The sequence below is a fragment of the Achroia grisella genome, unplaced genomic scaffold, assembly GCF_030625045.1.
Source record: "Achroia grisella isolate CSIRO2021 unplaced genomic scaffold, CSIRO_AGI_Agris_v1 utg109, whole genome shotgun sequence".
NCBI classification, from domain to species: Eukaryota; Metazoa; Arthropoda; class Insecta; order Lepidoptera; family Pyralidae; genus Achroia; species Achroia grisella.
In genome coordinates this window covers 6290043-6307526 of record NW_026712573.1, presented here as the reverse complement: position 1 = coordinate 6307526, position 17484 = coordinate 6290043, and the positions used below count along the sequence as shown (strand labels likewise).

Below are 17484 nucleotides of genomic sequence, written 5' to 3'. Positions count from 1 at the left end.
AAACCCAAAAAAAAGTATGAATGAAAAATAAAACAAAAATGTTTTTTAATTTGCCGACGTTACGTAGATACTTGCTGTATCATAGTGTTTCAATACAAAGTCTATGGCCGCCTTTATCTAAATATTTTTTGTAAAATACTGTACTAGAATGTTACTGAAATAAGATCCTTATTGCACTAGAAATAAGGTTGTCGACATAAAATGCATGTTTATTACTGAGATTTTTACCATGCCTGCAAAGGAAGTTTTTCAAAACATCGTCTGCACAAATTGCAATAGTTGTAGCGTTGTTATATTTCGAGATAATTGAGAAAATACACGGGAACAAAAATAGGGATTATGTACTAATCTCTGTACAATAACTATTATCACTACATATTATCATGTACAAATTGATACGAGTCCTAAATATGATATTGTCATATGACGAGATTTAACTGTCAGATTAGATATTTAGATTACAAATATATCTACTATACAGACAATTGTAATTTAAATCGTATGTTAGGGCTCTACACCCACTGAAGCATGCGAAGCGATTAAAAATATTTTACATGTTTTTTTTTATAATAATGTAAATTCTTATAACAAAAAAATGTATAACCTTATCCGAGAACATCTTGTAACGACTTAAAAACCAGATCTCAAGAATAACAATTAACAATAACAGGGCCTTATATTATGTAGTAAATTAGTTTCTAACTAAATTTATAACAAGTATGCAAATGTAAAAAATTACATAAATTTTAAATACACCAACAATCATAATATATTTATGAGTGCTATACTATTAGCTTTATACACATTATTTAAAAATAAAAATTACTTATTGAAATTCTGAATTTGGCCATGTAGAAATAAATTATATACATCGCTTATACCATATTAGTGGTTTGATTACTTAAAACAAGAAAGTGTTATCTATATGTACAGTTATATATATATACGAAAACGGTGTAAAACAATCCAATTCATTCAAATTGCGATTGCGCGACCGACAGGTGCAATTATTGTCAAACAATGTCGCGAATATTATTTGTACTGTTGACTTGTCTACTAAAATTGTCAGTACAGGTGCGTAATAAATATATTATTATAGGATATTTCCAATTGTATTTATCCAATACTTATTAGCGTGGTCCATAAGCTGTATTTCGTTTGAAGAATATGTATGTATGTGTCAGTAAAATTACATGGTATACGGGCGTAACATCGTAATTTTTCGGAATTGTTGCCATTCCGAAATATATAGCCGACTCCTTGGTATTCTAGTCACATAAAAATATCCAAAAATCCACTATTTAGTCAATAGCAACTGGCATCGACTATTTTGTTCTTTTTACAATTAGCATATTGAGGCAATAGCAAAGAACATTATTTGCCGTCATTTTTCTATAAGGAGAAAACTTTAGAAATTAAGTGCGGCCTATTTATTTATGTGCTATATATTTATTAATGTTATCTATTTTTGCAAATAAACCTAAAAGATTAGTAATTCTATTTAAAATCCCAAATTACACACGCCTGTTTATTTTGTCTTTAGAAAATGTTAAAAGTATACATATAAATATATATTTTTTTAAGAAGATGCTCAAGAAAACATTGTTTAATTATTTACTTAATATTAAAAAAAAATAAAGTTTATATGTACAAACAAAATCTAAGTAGCTAAATAATATATATTTGTTTTAATAATATAGTCTGTATTCTTTGTAATAAATATGAAGCATGACTTTTTTTAACATAAACGTATTAAAGTATTGTGCTTTAATAAATTGTCCTTTCCAGATATGCTTTAATAGACAATTCGATTAGAATTTTATTTTAATAAATAATTCGCTTATTCTGATTCTGATTGTCTCTTATTCTGATGATCCGTATATGGTTTTGATTTATGCAGATACATAAGATTTTTAAGGGTACCTTATTTACTAGGGTTTCGAACTTTGGCTCAGGACGCAGTTTCATAGATATGAGTATTAAACAATTTCAAAAATTAAATATTTTGTTTTATTGTAATTATTACATTAACTAATTGCTATTTATATATTATAGAGATCCTATCCAGAAGATGACAGCTATGTGGCGGCTGTTCTAGAGTTTCAGGTGTCCATAAGCTCGACCTTAGCCCTCCGTGATTATGTTGATTTCATCAAAGTAGCTGCGGATAAGGTAAATATTATGTATATATGTATACATATTTATTCAAAATTAATATATACATAAGATGCTCAGTAACATATAGCGCATAAAAAATATTGTATGTAACAAAAACCAATTTAATGCTGATTACAGATGTAGGTACATAAAATAATACAATATTCAACAAATATTTACAACATATATCCAATAATTTCAGAATGCAGATATCGTGGTGTTTCCAGAATTGACGTTAACAAGAGGCGGATATAGTACTATACCAATAAAAGGCCTTCTACTAGATTATCCTGTTCCGGCACTGAATCCAGAGTTCTACGACGAGGTGAGTTCTACAAGTTTAATTTTATTTTAAATTTTTTTTTAATTTTATTTTCAACCTTATCATATAGATGTAAATAAATAATATATTTATAGCGATTAAAAACATAATAAATACATATTACACCTTCCTGCAATAATATTTCTTTAATATTTAAAACTTCATTAAATATTGTAGGATGCTTGTAAGTTTTTATTTCAGTATAAAATACTACCCCTGAAATGTTACCTCACATCTGTATCCGAAAGATATAGGTTATTAATATTAATAATTGTTAATGAACTATTAACAGACTTACCGGAACTGACATTAAAAAACACAGCTATAAATTAAAAACACTTGACTAAATGGTTGTTAACCAAAGTTTTCTACAGTGTGAAAGAATACAGTAAATCATAAAAGTCAGTTTCGATAATTATTCGCAACCATACCTACTTGATATTAAAATTCTGAAGTATTAAATATTTTATTTCTAACGTAATTTTAGTAAATCTTAATTTATTATAATACTTATTTAATTATTTTAATTTATTGAACATAAGAATGTATAAATAGTCTTTGATTATTGAAACACTTCTAATCATGATATTATTAAATAAAAAAAATTGTATACATTTGTGCAATTAAACAAGTGCTTATAAAAATTTTACTTGGCTTGAAAGTTGTTACAATAAAAAATTATATTTAAGCAAACATTTTGGTTAGTTTTTATTTGATAGACAAAATAGGAAGGTTTAGGATCACGGATCACGGATCTTTAAACGCGCGTTAATCAATATAGTTGGCGGAAAGTTGCGGCGTGGCGGAAAGTTAGTTTACAATCATTTTTGACTGACTGCCTCGGCCGCCTAGCGGTTTAGCACACCGCTTCACTTAAGATGGTCCCGATTTTCGCAGGAAATAAACATTTGCCTTTATAAGCATAATTATTTCTTTTGGTCTAAATGTGTAGGCGCCCGGTATGTTATGCATATGTATACAAAAAAAATATTACGTATGAATTTCTATCAGTTATTTGGTACTTAAACAAGCTCTGCTTATTTAGGGACTAAATAGTGCTATGTTAATTGTCCTGGCTTATTAATATGTCTATTATTAAAAACGGTTTCAGTTTCTAATCGAAATCTCGAATGCAGCCAGAGTAAACAGCATATATGTGGTTATTAATGTACAAGAGCGCGTGGACTGTACAGTTCCTACAGAAGAAGTATGTCCAGAAGAGAAAATATACTTTTTTAATACTGACGTCGTGTTCGATAGAAATGGTGCTGTTATAGACAGGTAAGCGATACCAACATAATATTAATACATGAAGTAAGGACTTAGTATCTTCTTACGAAAATTACACGGATGCAGTAGAATATAAATGGACACAGTGAAGGAGTGTGAATCCAAAAGGAGTGCAGAAAGCGAATTTTGTTTTTATAAAACACTTTATATATATAAAATCAAACCACGCCTATAACATATATACATAAAGCTTCATCGTCCAGTGAAGCTGTAAAGGCTAGCAGCGCCCAACAGTACTAGAGTAGTCCGAAAAAAAATAGATACATAGCACGCACATTTTTTTAATGTATGTAAAATTGATAATGAAATGGTTCCATTCCATTATTAGACATTAAAAAACACCTTACGCTAATGGTTTACGTTGGCGAAACCCCAGTGGAATATAGATAATAAGATGAACATAAAATTAGGTCAGTTAGACCATCATGACAAATTTATGCAGAAACTTAACCAATTTTGTTTATAATCTTCTACAACAAAACCTTAATAACATTTTACATTTGCATTAGCATTTCAATTAGCACGTAATAGCGTTAGTTGTAAGTTAGCAATACATTAATATAAAGATATTCAACTCTGTGAAAAATATTACAGAATTAGATTACCGCCTTTTAAGATATGCAGTGATTGAGTGAATACTGGGATGTTTCTCAATGATTTCATGATGAATTAAATGATGAAATTTTATTCTTCCAGATACCGCAAAATTAATTTATTTGGTGAACCAGGCCGTACTCCAGCTCTAAGTCCAGAGTTGGGCATATTTGAAACAGACTTCGGTGTAAAATTCGGACATCATATATGTTTTGATTTAATGTTTCAAGTACCCAGTATTCAAATAATTGAGAAGCATAACATTACTGACGTCATATTTCCTACTATGTGGTTTTCGGAAATGCCCTACTTGACTGGTAATATTATTTTAAATGTATTCTAAAGTAATATAAGTGTAGCATATGACGTCTTGTTCATTATAAAGAGATCTAGCTGTGTGCTTAATTTCTTGCAGCAAGAGTAACAAGTGCTATCGTTCAATCTCATTCCTACCTGAATATAATACGAAAAAGATTGTTAGATTCTTAAGTACCTTATTTTTTTTCCTTTTACAATTCTAAACTGGGTAATAGATTGTTTTTTAGAAGAGTTGCCCAGTTTAAAAACGTAAACTCGTGAACTGAAACAAAACCACTTCACAAAATTTGCTACAGGGCCTGTATAATTAATTATTATTTTATCCATATTCAGCTGTCCAAATCCAACAAGCATACGCATCCAGCATGAACATCAATTTCCTCGCTAGTGGCGCTAACAACGTGCGTATCGGTAGTGCTGGTACGTATATATCCGTTTCTAATTGTGTTTTTTCTTATGGATAACTAATTGCGGTTTACACTGGCCAAGTGGCCAGTGGAGGATGATAAGGTGAGCATGAGGTCAGGTTAGCCCATCGTATTAAATTCGCTACGAATTTATTATGATGGTTTCCAGAGGGAACCACGTGGTGATTAACCTGATATGGACATTGCTAGCAATGATGTTATTAGTCCACATTACCACAGATAACATAACATGTATGTACTAAAAAATGAGTACGTTAGTTTGTCGGAGTTTTTTTCAATGTATATAATCTACATGTATGTCTTAAACATACATTAAGTATTTCCATCAGTTATCTATAATAGTACCTCTAATACAAGCTCTGTTTAGTTTGGGAATAAATAGAACTGTGGGAATTGTCCTGCGTAAAATGGTCATTATTATATTCGTATATCTACATTTACTGTACTATTATTACTGTATTGTTATTTTTGTTTACCTAAATGTTACTATTATAATAATTTATTAGTATATTTACATTTTAGGGTCTGGTATTTTCTCTGGTAAGGCGGGTGCATTAACCAGTATAATGCCGGGAGTGCCTACCACAGAACTACTTATCGCCAAGGTCCCAAAAATACCAGGACAGGTAAATAAACTATTTATATAGTATATGTTATTAACAACTAAAATCTATTTAATTTCATTCAGTTTAACAAATAACTTTTCTAATCATAATGTTTATTATTTAAATTATAATACTGTAGAACCATATTTTTGTTCTCATTAAAAGGTTGACTACTATGTGTATCATCTATATCTATATCATATATAGGGTATATGTTATGTATATTATATAACTAGCTGTACACGCGACTTCGTTCGCGTGGTATTTAACTTTATTGTTCTAAAATAAAAGATTTTTGTAAAATAACCTGCTAATAAAAATCCCGTCAAAATCGTTTCAGCCATTTCAGAGATTAGCCGAACAGACAAAAATTGTAAAAAATGTTATTTTGGTGTATGTACCGTATTTATTCATATGCATGTAGTAAAAAACGGTTATTTGAATATTACAAACAGACACTCCAATGTTATTTAATAGGTATATATATACTATATAATTTGTTATACTGCTAGGTTACAGAACCGATTAGTGGTCCGATCTACAACAGCCCCGCTGAACAAGACTCATTGAGACTGATCGTGGATCCTTCCTACCCGGCACACATCACCAGGGAACTTACAGAAGGTTTTCAGGAGTTCATATTGACAGACAAGCAAGTTAGCTGCCAATTCTCCGTCAAGCTTAATCAGAGACCTGGAACTCAGGTTAGCATTGCAATTTTACATGTTTTAATTTTAATAATTTACGTATTACTCTACTTGACTTAATAATAGAGTAAGTCGAGTAGAGCGGAAAGTAAATATTTACTGCAAAGTTTCGATTGAAAGTATTGCTATCGCGCTTGGGTAATGGAAATCGCAAGGTCACTGAAAAATACCTTTTTTTTATACTACGATGGTGGCAATCAAGCATACGGCCCATCTGATGGTAAATGGTTACCTATGAACGCCTGAAACACTAGGGGCATCGTACGAGTACGTCGTAATTTCACTCCTCAAGTACTAAGCCTAATACCCAGTAATTTCACTGCCATACTCATCCAAAAACCAAGTGATGCTTTTTTTGCTCTCATCTTATTATACTCTTCTTAAATCCCATCCAATCCCAGACTATCCAATATCCATAGTCCAGTATTTTTAATTTCTCTGTTTGACCTGACCCTACAACCGATACCTCGTACAAGGCAAGGAAAGGAATCGTGGGTACATATCTATATTATTGACCCTGAATATGAGAATATCTTTTTTATTTTATTTTTTTCTGCATTTGCTATTTCCGGGTACAGCTAGTATGATATTTTATAAAACTTGATTTTCGTTGCAGAACTACAAGTATAGGGCAGCGGCTTTCGACGGAGTGCGTAGCTTCACAGGGGTAGCGACTGGTGGTAACAGGGTGTGTTCCGTAGTAGCTTGCACCGGAGACACCATCGACACTTGCGGAACGAGGTGAGAAATAGAAATAAACTTTATCTGAAAAAACTAATGTGATTTATGAAACTTTTGAATGTTTTTCTTATTCTACCTTTATATCGGAATGGAGTTTCAAATAGAGAATGAGAAACTTACGTGTTGCTCCTTTAAACAGTTGCTACCTGCCTTCTTTACCTTTTTAAAAATACGTAAACTGTACGATTTTTCACGCACTCGGTGGTTTAGCACACCGCTTTATTTCCGAGGGTTCGATTCCTCCTTGCGGGTTCCTCACACATTACAAATATTTGTATTCATGAGTATGATTGTTTGTATCGGTCTGGATGTTTTCTATGTATAATATGTATATGTAGGTATTTACAAAAAAAAATCTATGTATATGTATCAGCTATCTAGTACACATAACACAAGCTTTAGCTTTTGTCCAGAGATTATTATTATTGTATAACTATTAAGTACCGAAGAAGTACAAACATAATAATAATAGTATATATTATTTTTGATATTATAAATGCCAGGCTGTAACTGTCTGTCAGTTTGTTTGTTACCTTGTCACGACTAAACAAAGGGTTTAATAAATGAAATGTTATTCAAAGTCGTGGAGATAGATTGTATCACGAAGCTGGGCATTAGTTTTTTTGAAAAAGCAGACGAATACCGTAGTAATAACTGGTATGAAAAAATATTATAAAAATTAAAATACTTCTGTATCTTCTTATATATAAAATTCTCGTGTTATGTTAGTTAATATTCCTATGAAACGGGTATATTCAGTAGGTCTGAGAATCGGCTACTATCTATTTTTCACACCCATAAATGATAAGGGTTGTCCACTTCTAAAATTTTTTTTATTTTTTAGACAAAATTTTATTTTTTTATAATGTGGCATTAAAAAAAATATGTAACCCTAAATTTTCACCCTTCCATCACCAATCACTTTTTTTAATAGTGATTGTAATTTATGTGGCACACAACGTTTGCGGGCTCAGCTAGTTCTTATATAGAATTGATATAATTTGTAAAATTTATTCCCAGGTTTCCCGTATTTGCTGAGAACACAACCGCCATCTTTGAAGAGCTCACCATCGTTGCAACAGTGCCTACCCCAGTTATAGACCAAGAAGTACAAGCCCGTGACTCTGCTTTCTTCCCATTATCGCTGGACATATATATTATGCCATTAAAACCGCAAGAATTTACTTACTATGAAAATGAATACGGGAACGTCACTATTTACAATCTGACGTTGAACAATTACGATGCTCAATTATATAGTTTTGCGGTGTGGGGTAGAGTGTTCGCTACGGATGGAGATATAGAGACACCACCTGTTGAGGTTAGTTTGGTTTGATGCAATGAAGAATGTTAATAGGTATACCAAATCGGTTGTAAGTTTGGTATAATAAAGCTTGTATGTATACAAATATATTAGTTTTTGTTTTAGTCAGAAATACCCATTAGTTTTGATTTTATAGGCATTTAAACTTACGATAAATTTCGAGTCCCGCTAACAGTCTACACACAGCAGTCAACGTGACATGTGACGTCATTTTACAACGCTCCGCTCCGCTTAGTAGCGAGTCGCCGAGTTTGTGCAGTAGGTATTTTGTTTTGTTTTCATCTACGCATTACGTTAATATTCTATTAATGATGTGGATAAAGCAGTCGAAAAAGGACAATCGGATGATCTGCCTACAATAGATGCACTAATGGTTGCCCATTATTTATCAATAAATAGTGATTTCATTGCCGCCGAAATGCGAGGAATAAAAATGCAAAGGTAAGTTAACTTTTCTTGCTATTTAGAAAATTATTTATCTGTTTTAAAGTGTTCTTTTAAAACAAATACCCAACTGATGTCGTATTGCAAGTATTGCAACTTAAATAGGCAGAAGTACCAAACCTTCTAAGTTTTACGTTGTAGACAACAAATGTGTGTTAGAGTTTTATGTCTATAGGTACATATGTACATATGTGAATATTGGTACCTCTTTTAGTAAATTTAACTAAACATATATATTGATTTATTGCAAACGTAGTGGGCTGAACAAATGTACTAAACCTTTTTTTAATTTTGATTTGTCTTATTAATAGGCCGTTTTATTTATTTTTATTTGTAACTTATTCCAGACAGCTTTGGTGGTGATGCTATCGGTTACATACAAGTAAAAAGAGCAAGTGATGTTCGTACGGTCAAATGTAGAATCACGCGCGAACACCGCGTACGTACCACACGTTATCGTTGCAGTTTAGAATGTAATGAAAAGGACCACGAAGTTTTAAATGTAATTTGCGAAGATTGTGCCGCCAACAGAGGCTGTAAACTTACTATATCATTTTTAATGTGGCTACATCGTCGAAAAGAGAACTTAACGACTGTTATCAAATTTGTTGGATTTTTTTGTGGTTATAATAAAAATAACTATTATTTTAGTGGTTGTATTTGTACATTTCGGCATAACACATTTGAAGGTATTTATAATTTCTAATGAAACGTAAGACGCCTCCGTGCAGAGAGCGCGAGCGGACAGAGCGAGTGTTGTACTATGACGTCACACCGTCACACGAGTCCACGTCGCACGTTTACTTCTATAAATCAGAAACTAATTAACGTATTGAAGTAATTCTTTCACTTATATTTTTTATTTTTGACAGAGAATATGGAGAGCTAATATTCAAAATTAGTTAACATTCTTCATTATCCTTTTACACTCGTCCTTTTTCGTCCGAACTCATCCATTCCGGCAAATCTGTAAAGCTGTACTAGCTACGGCTAGCGTAGCTAGAGATTTTTTCGAATATTGTTGCATAAAAATCCCTATACTCTAAAGGTAACTTCGGCAGTAATTCATTCTACATAATGGTTGGTTGGTTTACGTAATCTTGGTCTGATATTATTCTAAGTATATTTGTGTTTTACATAAATGCATTCTAGGTTCCAAGAACAGACAGTTATGTGGCGGCAGTTTTAGAATATACAGTCCCAAGTAGTTCAGCCGTGGCTCTACCAGATTACGTCAATTATATAAAGGAAGCTGCGGATCAGGTAACTGGAAATAGAAATAGATATAGTCTAATATTCAAATAAAATTAATGGTAAGCACATTTAACTAGTCATATTTTTTTTATTCTATTATACTATGCATACGGAATGCAGATTCATCACAAGAAGAATAAGCAAGAACCTTGCGTGTTGCTCTAGCCCACAATGTTGTTCAGCATTACATTTTTATAATTTTGTATGAATATAAACTATCACATAGGAAAATTAGTAAATATAATTTTTTGTTATATTTAGTTAATTATTATATATATAAGTATAATTAATACATTTATTTTAAAATCTGTTACATTTTTATTAATAAATAATTCTCCTATATGGCGATTTCATAGTTATAGTTATATAGTTCATAGTTGTAACTATTTAAGTTAATATTTTTACAAATCTAAACGCCTAATAGTCTGGTGACCGAAGAACTGGGGATTGGTAAGCGTATATTCGTTTAGCTATACAGCGAAGCAATATAGCTTTGTATAGATGTACCTTTTTTTAAATAATATTGAATTAATAAATCTTTTATATGTACCAAGAAACTTTTATTATTTATGTAGATCACTAAACATAATTTTATTTACTTTATGTAAATCACATCAACAGAAAGCGGACATCATGGTGTTCCCTGAAATGACGCTTACCAGAGGCAGCGAAGCAGTCAATGTTCCCATACATGACATTTTACTAGAGTATCCTATACCAGCTCTACACCCGGAACTCTACGATGATGTGAGTACTAATATTATAAATTATTTATTGTAGAAATAGAAATATAAATGATCTTATTAAAATAAGAACTGAAGATACATGTAAGATGTCATGATAATCAGTCTAACAAATAAAAGATTGTATGTATATGTATATATGAGGACATAGGTATATAGGCTATCTTTTATCTTAAACTGGCAGTGTATGTCACAGGAATTATAATATGTAGTCATGTATAAATACAAATTATATTAAAGTGATCATGAGAACTCATTTTAGCCGTAATCCTGAAACAAGCATTCAAGTTTACGTTGCTAATTGCTAATATTATTACTAACACAATTAGGAATTACCAACACAAAATGAAGATTGAAAGGTTAGGAGTTATTTTAGCACTAGGTAACCGCTTAGATATGATAATATTATAGCATGCTGATTTCCTTACTGCCCTTTTGACAATAGATCCGATACTTCGTATCATATCGTTCAAAATTATAGAATAGAACTTATCTGTACTAAAATTAACTTAATTTTAAGCACTTCAAAATAGTATATCTTTTTCTACCACCCATTCGGAGTTCAGGTTAAGCCAAGAAGAATGTGAAAGGAACCTTGCCTCTTACTCTTAATGTTTATACCTTTACATATTTCAGGTAAAACTATTGTGAGTGCAAACTACCAAATAGCACTATGAGTGGAAAAATAAATCAGTCATAATGATAGGATTTTTACATATATAAATTGTTTATTTTACAGATTATAGTCTCTATTTCAAATGCATCAAGATCGAACCGCATATATGTAGTTATCAACGTCCAAGAGCGCATGGACTGCACGGTGACAACTAATGAAGAATGTCCAGAAGACATTGTATATCTTTTCAATACAAACGTTGTTTTTGATAGAAACGGAGCTGTGATAGACCGGTAAGTAATTATTTTTATGGTATGTAACTGGACTGGCTAACATACGGCCCACCTGATGGTAAGGCCTATATGTATATGGTACATAAAGAGCATATTAATCATCAGTTAGTGGACATCACGTCATCCTGCGAGCAACCATTTTTTCTGTTCTTTATACATTTATGTAAATATGATTTAATTATGCATAATTAATTAATTAAAGTGCATAACTAATTGTACATAATAAATTTAATTGAAATGGGATATCTAGTAATCGAATCTAATACATCCAACATCGTAATAATTCAATTTAATTAAACCCAAAATAATTCATTTCATACAGACGTAGTTTACCTGTAATCTGCCTCTTATGCCCGTAATTTTTTATCACTATCCTTCCTCACCATCCTGTTCGGCTAGCATTTTTTGTTTTTGTTAAGTATTGAACATTTAATATCTATATCTATAATAACGACTTCGGTACCGATGGGTCATGGGTTTGATACATCGCGCACACTCGGTACAAACATTTATATTCATGAGTATGATTGTTTTGCTCAGGGTATTTTCTGTTTATGTATATCTTTATATCAGTCATCTAGTACCCATAAAACAGGCTCTGCTTATCTAAATGCTTGATTTATCCTAACTAGATAACATTGTGTAAGTTGTCCTGAGATACTAATATTATTAGTTACAAGTTTCTTGATCATTCTTCTTGTGGTGAGTGATAGAGATTATTAGAATAAAAATCATTTCTATTATTACAGATACCGTAAAATTAACTTGTTCGGTGAGAGAAACCGCACTCCTGCCTTAACACCAGACTTGGGAGTATTCGAGACTGACTTTGGTGTGACATTTGGTCACCACGTGTGCTTCGATCTCATGTTCCAAGTGCCTGCTTTACAAGTTGTCGAAAAATATAATCTTACTGATGTCATATTTACCACTATGTGGTTTTCTGAGATGCCCTATTTAACAGGCAAGTTGTTTTATAATAAATAAGCTATATACAGAGGTGCCACCTGCGGGGGGTTTGAGTACACGGTGTCTTAATAATTTTACTGTAGTGAATATTTAAATACAGTACAATTATACTTATAATTGTACTGTATTTAAATATTCACTTAAACAAAAAGCTAATGCGCACATACATTAATTATACCAAATACTATAATTATAATCAAAGATACCTATATGTGTGCCAGGATTCATTTAAATTCGTTCAGTAATTTTTCCGTGATAGGTCTACAAACATCCAAACATCCATTAACAGATTCTCCAAAATAGAGACAAATTTACCGTTTTTAATATTAGTAGGATTTTTAAACGCATATAACATTTTTACTATATATTCTACTATCCAAATATTGTATGATATTCAATTTAAGGATGGTAATACGTAATTATAATATCTTAGATAAATAAATAAATATGTTATATTTTATATCTCACTCACTCAACATCTTTATTTCTAATCAAAAACCTATTTCACGTTCCTGCCTCTCCATTTTTATTTGTTATGCATATGTGTGTCTTTCTTATATTTGTCTTATCACGTTTTTTTTTATTTACAGCTGTGCAAATTCAAGAAGGGTTTGCATATAGTATGAACATAAACTTCATCGCTAGTGGAGCCAATAATGTGGGCATAGGTAGCGCAGGTTAGTATTGAATGTATATAGGTATATATAGTTTTGGTATAGCTCTTTTACCTATTAGCTGTGCCCGCAGTTTCATTCTGATGTATAAGCTATGTTATTGTAAAGTTTCATGGAAATCTATGAGACATACTTACCTAGACATTAAAATGATACTTGCAACTAATTAGCTCACAAACTTCCGCGTATAGAATATTTTACTAATAGCTGCATATTTTACTGGCAGTTAAGTTATACAGTTTATTCTGACTTGTAACTTGAAACAGTCATGCTTGCTATAAAGTTCAAACTTGTGGCGGGGTGGTGGGTCGGGTCGATGTACTCCCTCTAATATGCTTGAATGCTATAATGGGTGGCTCATCCGTCATACTCTTGAACGGGTGCTGCTTGTGGGGACTGGTCTGTTCAGGTTGCGAACACCGATTAGATTTTAGTTTTTTTTTTTCAATAGCATATGCTGGTGGTCACTCTATTCTTCCAAATTTGAATTTAAATGAATCTGTATTATTGTAACTAAGTACAACATTTAAAAAAAAATACGAGCTGAGTTTCTTCTCCGTTCTTCTCATCTCGAAATAATTCCGAACTGACGGTAGATTTGACATATCATAAGAGTCTGTAATAGACCTACATGTATAAAGATATTTTGAATTTGAATTGTGAATATATAAGTATATTATATATAATATTAAGTATATTATATATATAAGTGTTGACTGCTCAGCCTTTGGACATATAACTTAAGTTTTCACGAAAAATATTGTATATTTTTAGGCTCGGGAATCTTCTCAGGAAAAGCAGGTGCTCTAGTCAGCACAATGCCCGGAACAGCCACAACCCAACTACTCGTGGCAAGAGTGCCGAAAGTACCTGGCAATGTAAGTATAAATGTTATAAAAAATTGCCATCTGCATTTACATGATTGTTTGTTCACTTAATTCTCGACTATCTAAAGGTATTTGTTCGCTGTTTACTATAATTAAAATAAATTTATAAATTGTAGACTAAAGTCGACGTATATAAATATAAAAAAAATTGCACCGAATTTATGTGTTTTGTCTGTAAATTTATCTAGAACTAGCTGTACCCGCGACTTCGTCCTCGTGGAATTATATTTTATTTTTCTAAAATAAAATAATGTTTGTAAAATAAAAGTAGCCTAAGTTACTACTTATTACAATATCTACCTGCCAAAAAAAAGTCCCGTCAAAATCGGCCCAGCACTTTCAGAGATTAGCCGGAACAAACAGACAACGATTTAAAAAATTAATATTTTGGTGTATGTACCGTATTTATATTCATAGGCATGTAGTAAAAAACGGTTATTTCAATATTACAAACAGACACTCCAATTTTATTTATATGTATAGATGTAAATAATAAAAAACACAATTCAGATATAATAAACAAACCCAAATATATTGATTATAATATACTTATAAGTATCTTTTATAGGCAGCCTCGATTTAGATTATGCTGTGTATGTGTATCGAACACTCATTGAGACGTTCTCTAATGTTCGTATAGGTAACAGAACCACCACTAGGTCCAATCTATGACGACCCTGTGAATCACGATGGCCTGGTCCTCATTACCGACCCTTCATATCCTGCGCACATCACTAAGGAACTGACTCCAGGTAGCCACAACTTCACACTCAAGAACAATGAAGTCAGTTGCAGGTTTACCGTCACCATCGCTCGGAGAGCGGGAGATCGGGTTTGTACATTAACATATATACAAATAAATAGAATTTGATTGTCTATTTGTAATTTTAAATTAAGCTATTTTAACTAAATCGATATACCGATATATCGATATACCCCTTCTGAATAATTCACACAACGCAATCAAGTATCATCCTAAGCAGAGCTTGTGTTATGGCTACTAGAGACTACTACTACTGATATAAATACTTGGATATATAATAAAATATATATAAGTAGGTATATATCAAACTGCAAACAATCATACTTAGGAATACGAATGTTTGTAATGTGCGAGGAATCAAAAGTAAGATGGTGTGCTAAACCGCTAGAGCACCGAGGGAGTCTAAGAGATGGCTTAAAGAATGTCAATGTATTGTAAAATGTTATCTAAAACTTTTGTGTTTATTTAATACCAAACAGCTCACACACAAAAATCTTGTAAGCTACCATTATTCCAAATATCAAACTGACGACGTCGTAAACATAACAAATGTGATATATGTATCTGATGTTTTTTTCAGCACTACAAGTATAGGGCAGCAGCATTCGACGGCATCCGTAGCTTCACTGGGGTGGCGACTGGTGGTAACAGGGTTTGTTCTGTTGTCGCTTGCACAGGAGACACCAAGGACACGTGTGGACAGAGGTAGTCATCCAAATACCAATTATATTAGGCAATCGTAACTTATTTCCATAAAACAGCCCTATTCATAACATTAATACTAAATTCAAAGACAAACTTGCTATATCTAAGTATCGTTTAGAAAAAGCTACTGGGTCTTTTATGGGAATAGGTATAACATTTCACAATAAGATACTATAGGATATGCTGAAATTACCTTTAAATAAATTAAAAACATCAGTTAAATTATATTCATTGAGCAAAGTCAAACTCACTAAATGATTATTTAAATGACAAACGTGCATGGCAATTGTTGTTCATATACGGGATTCATTTAATGTTAGACGTAGAAACCTATATAAATAAACAATATACATATATAAACTGGCTTTTAAAAAAAAGTATGTTGAATTTCTTGCTAGTTCTTTTTAATTGAATACTGATCTGGACGGTAGAGTAAAAATAATGTTACAAACATTTTTACTGAATGTCCTAATTGAATAATTCATTTTTGATAAGGTAAGGTAGATGCACCAGTATAGGCGCTTCATGTAAAGTTTACTTTTGTCTGCAGATTTCCTCAATATGCTGAAAACACCACTGCTATCTTTGAGGAACTAATCATTACTGCTACAGTACCCACTCCCGTGTTCGATCCAGAGGTACAAGCACGTAATTCCGCATTCTTCCCCGTGTCTATGGAGGTGTCTATAATGCCTTTGGAAGTTAAAGACTTTACATTCACCGAAAATATCCAAAGCAATAGAACTGTGTACACATTCACATTGAAGAATAAACATGCACGGTTGTATACATTCGCCATTTGGGGAAGAGTGTTCGCTACCGATGGAAAAGAAGAGTCTCCACCTGCCCCGGATTCTTCATCAATACATTTTCTTAATTATCTAATCCTACCAATTTTATTTTTAATACAATTTTATTCACATTATGTCATAATAAGCCTGGATCATTCACAGTTTATGATAAATATATAGATTTTTTGTATATAATAATCTTCAAAAAAGATGTATCTTTCTATAGTTTGTGAATGTTTTGTGATGTTACATAGTTGGCGAATGTTGGAGATGATTCACCGCCAGTTCTTGTACCTACTTATTTCCTACAGTACCATTTTTTATTTTATTTCTACCTACTGGTGTGTATAATATATTTATCAATGGCAACCTATGTAACCTAATTATTATATATACTATATAGTAATAAATTTACATAAATAAATATTTTCATTACTACGTAAGTGATTTTATATTGTATATAAGTAAATAACGGAACAATATAATACTTTTTCGCTATAACACTATCAAATGTACAGCATCTTAATATATATTATTCATAATAAGCTCTAACTACTAAAAGAGCGGTAAAAATAAGAATTGGCTTCGCTTAGATCTCACTAGATTAGTCCAAGTTATACAATATATAGTAGAATATAAGGACGGCCTTAATAGTTCAGCGATTACGCACTCTCCCTTACGTCCGAAAGCCTCCTCCGTCCTCCTTTCCTCCTGCGTATAAATATAATATATTTAGAATAACGTGTATATATACTTTATTCCAAATATATTATATTTATACGAAGTATATGTATGTATCTATATTTACGAAAAAAATCTAAGTACCTACTTTACTAAGTCTGTCAAATCTAGGTTTACA

General features: G+C 31.8%; 1 protein-coding gene across 1 annotated transcript; it reads left to right on the top strand.

Annotated features, from left to right (window-relative positions):
• The first annotated feature begins 1020 nt into the window (after positions 1-1020).
• Positions 1021-16805, top strand: LOC131848398 (vanin-like protein 1). The gene is made up of 19 exons (XM_059198234.1): positions 1021-1074; positions 2056-2172; positions 2360-2482; positions 3591-3760; positions 4466-4680; positions 5015-5101; positions 5632-5735; positions 6227-6418; positions 7038-7162; positions 8183-8483; positions 10083-10193; positions 10806-10931; positions 11667-11836; positions 12586-12800; positions 13396-13482; positions 14254-14357; positions 15007-15198; positions 15710-15834; positions 16385-16805. Exons 1-19 carry the CDS (start codon positions 1021-1023, stop codon positions 16803-16805), a joined length of 3039 nt encoding a protein of 1012 aa, XP_059054217.1.
• Positions 16806-17484: the final 679 nt, after the last annotated feature.

Bases quoted from the DNA above. Each gene is read 5' to 3' on its own strand.
- LOC131848398 (XM_059198234.1), top strand. From the start codon at position 1,021: ATGTCGCGAATATTATTTGTACTGTTGACTTGTCTACTAAAATTGTCA. The intron at 6,419-7,037 runs GTTAGCATTGCA...TTTTCGTTGCAG, and splicing joins ATCAGAGACCTGGAACTCAG to AACTACAAGTATAGGGCAGC. The intron at 7,163-8,182 runs GTGAGAAATAGA...ATTTATTCCCAG, and splicing joins ATCGACACTTGCGGAACGAG to GTTTCCCGTATTTGCTGAGA.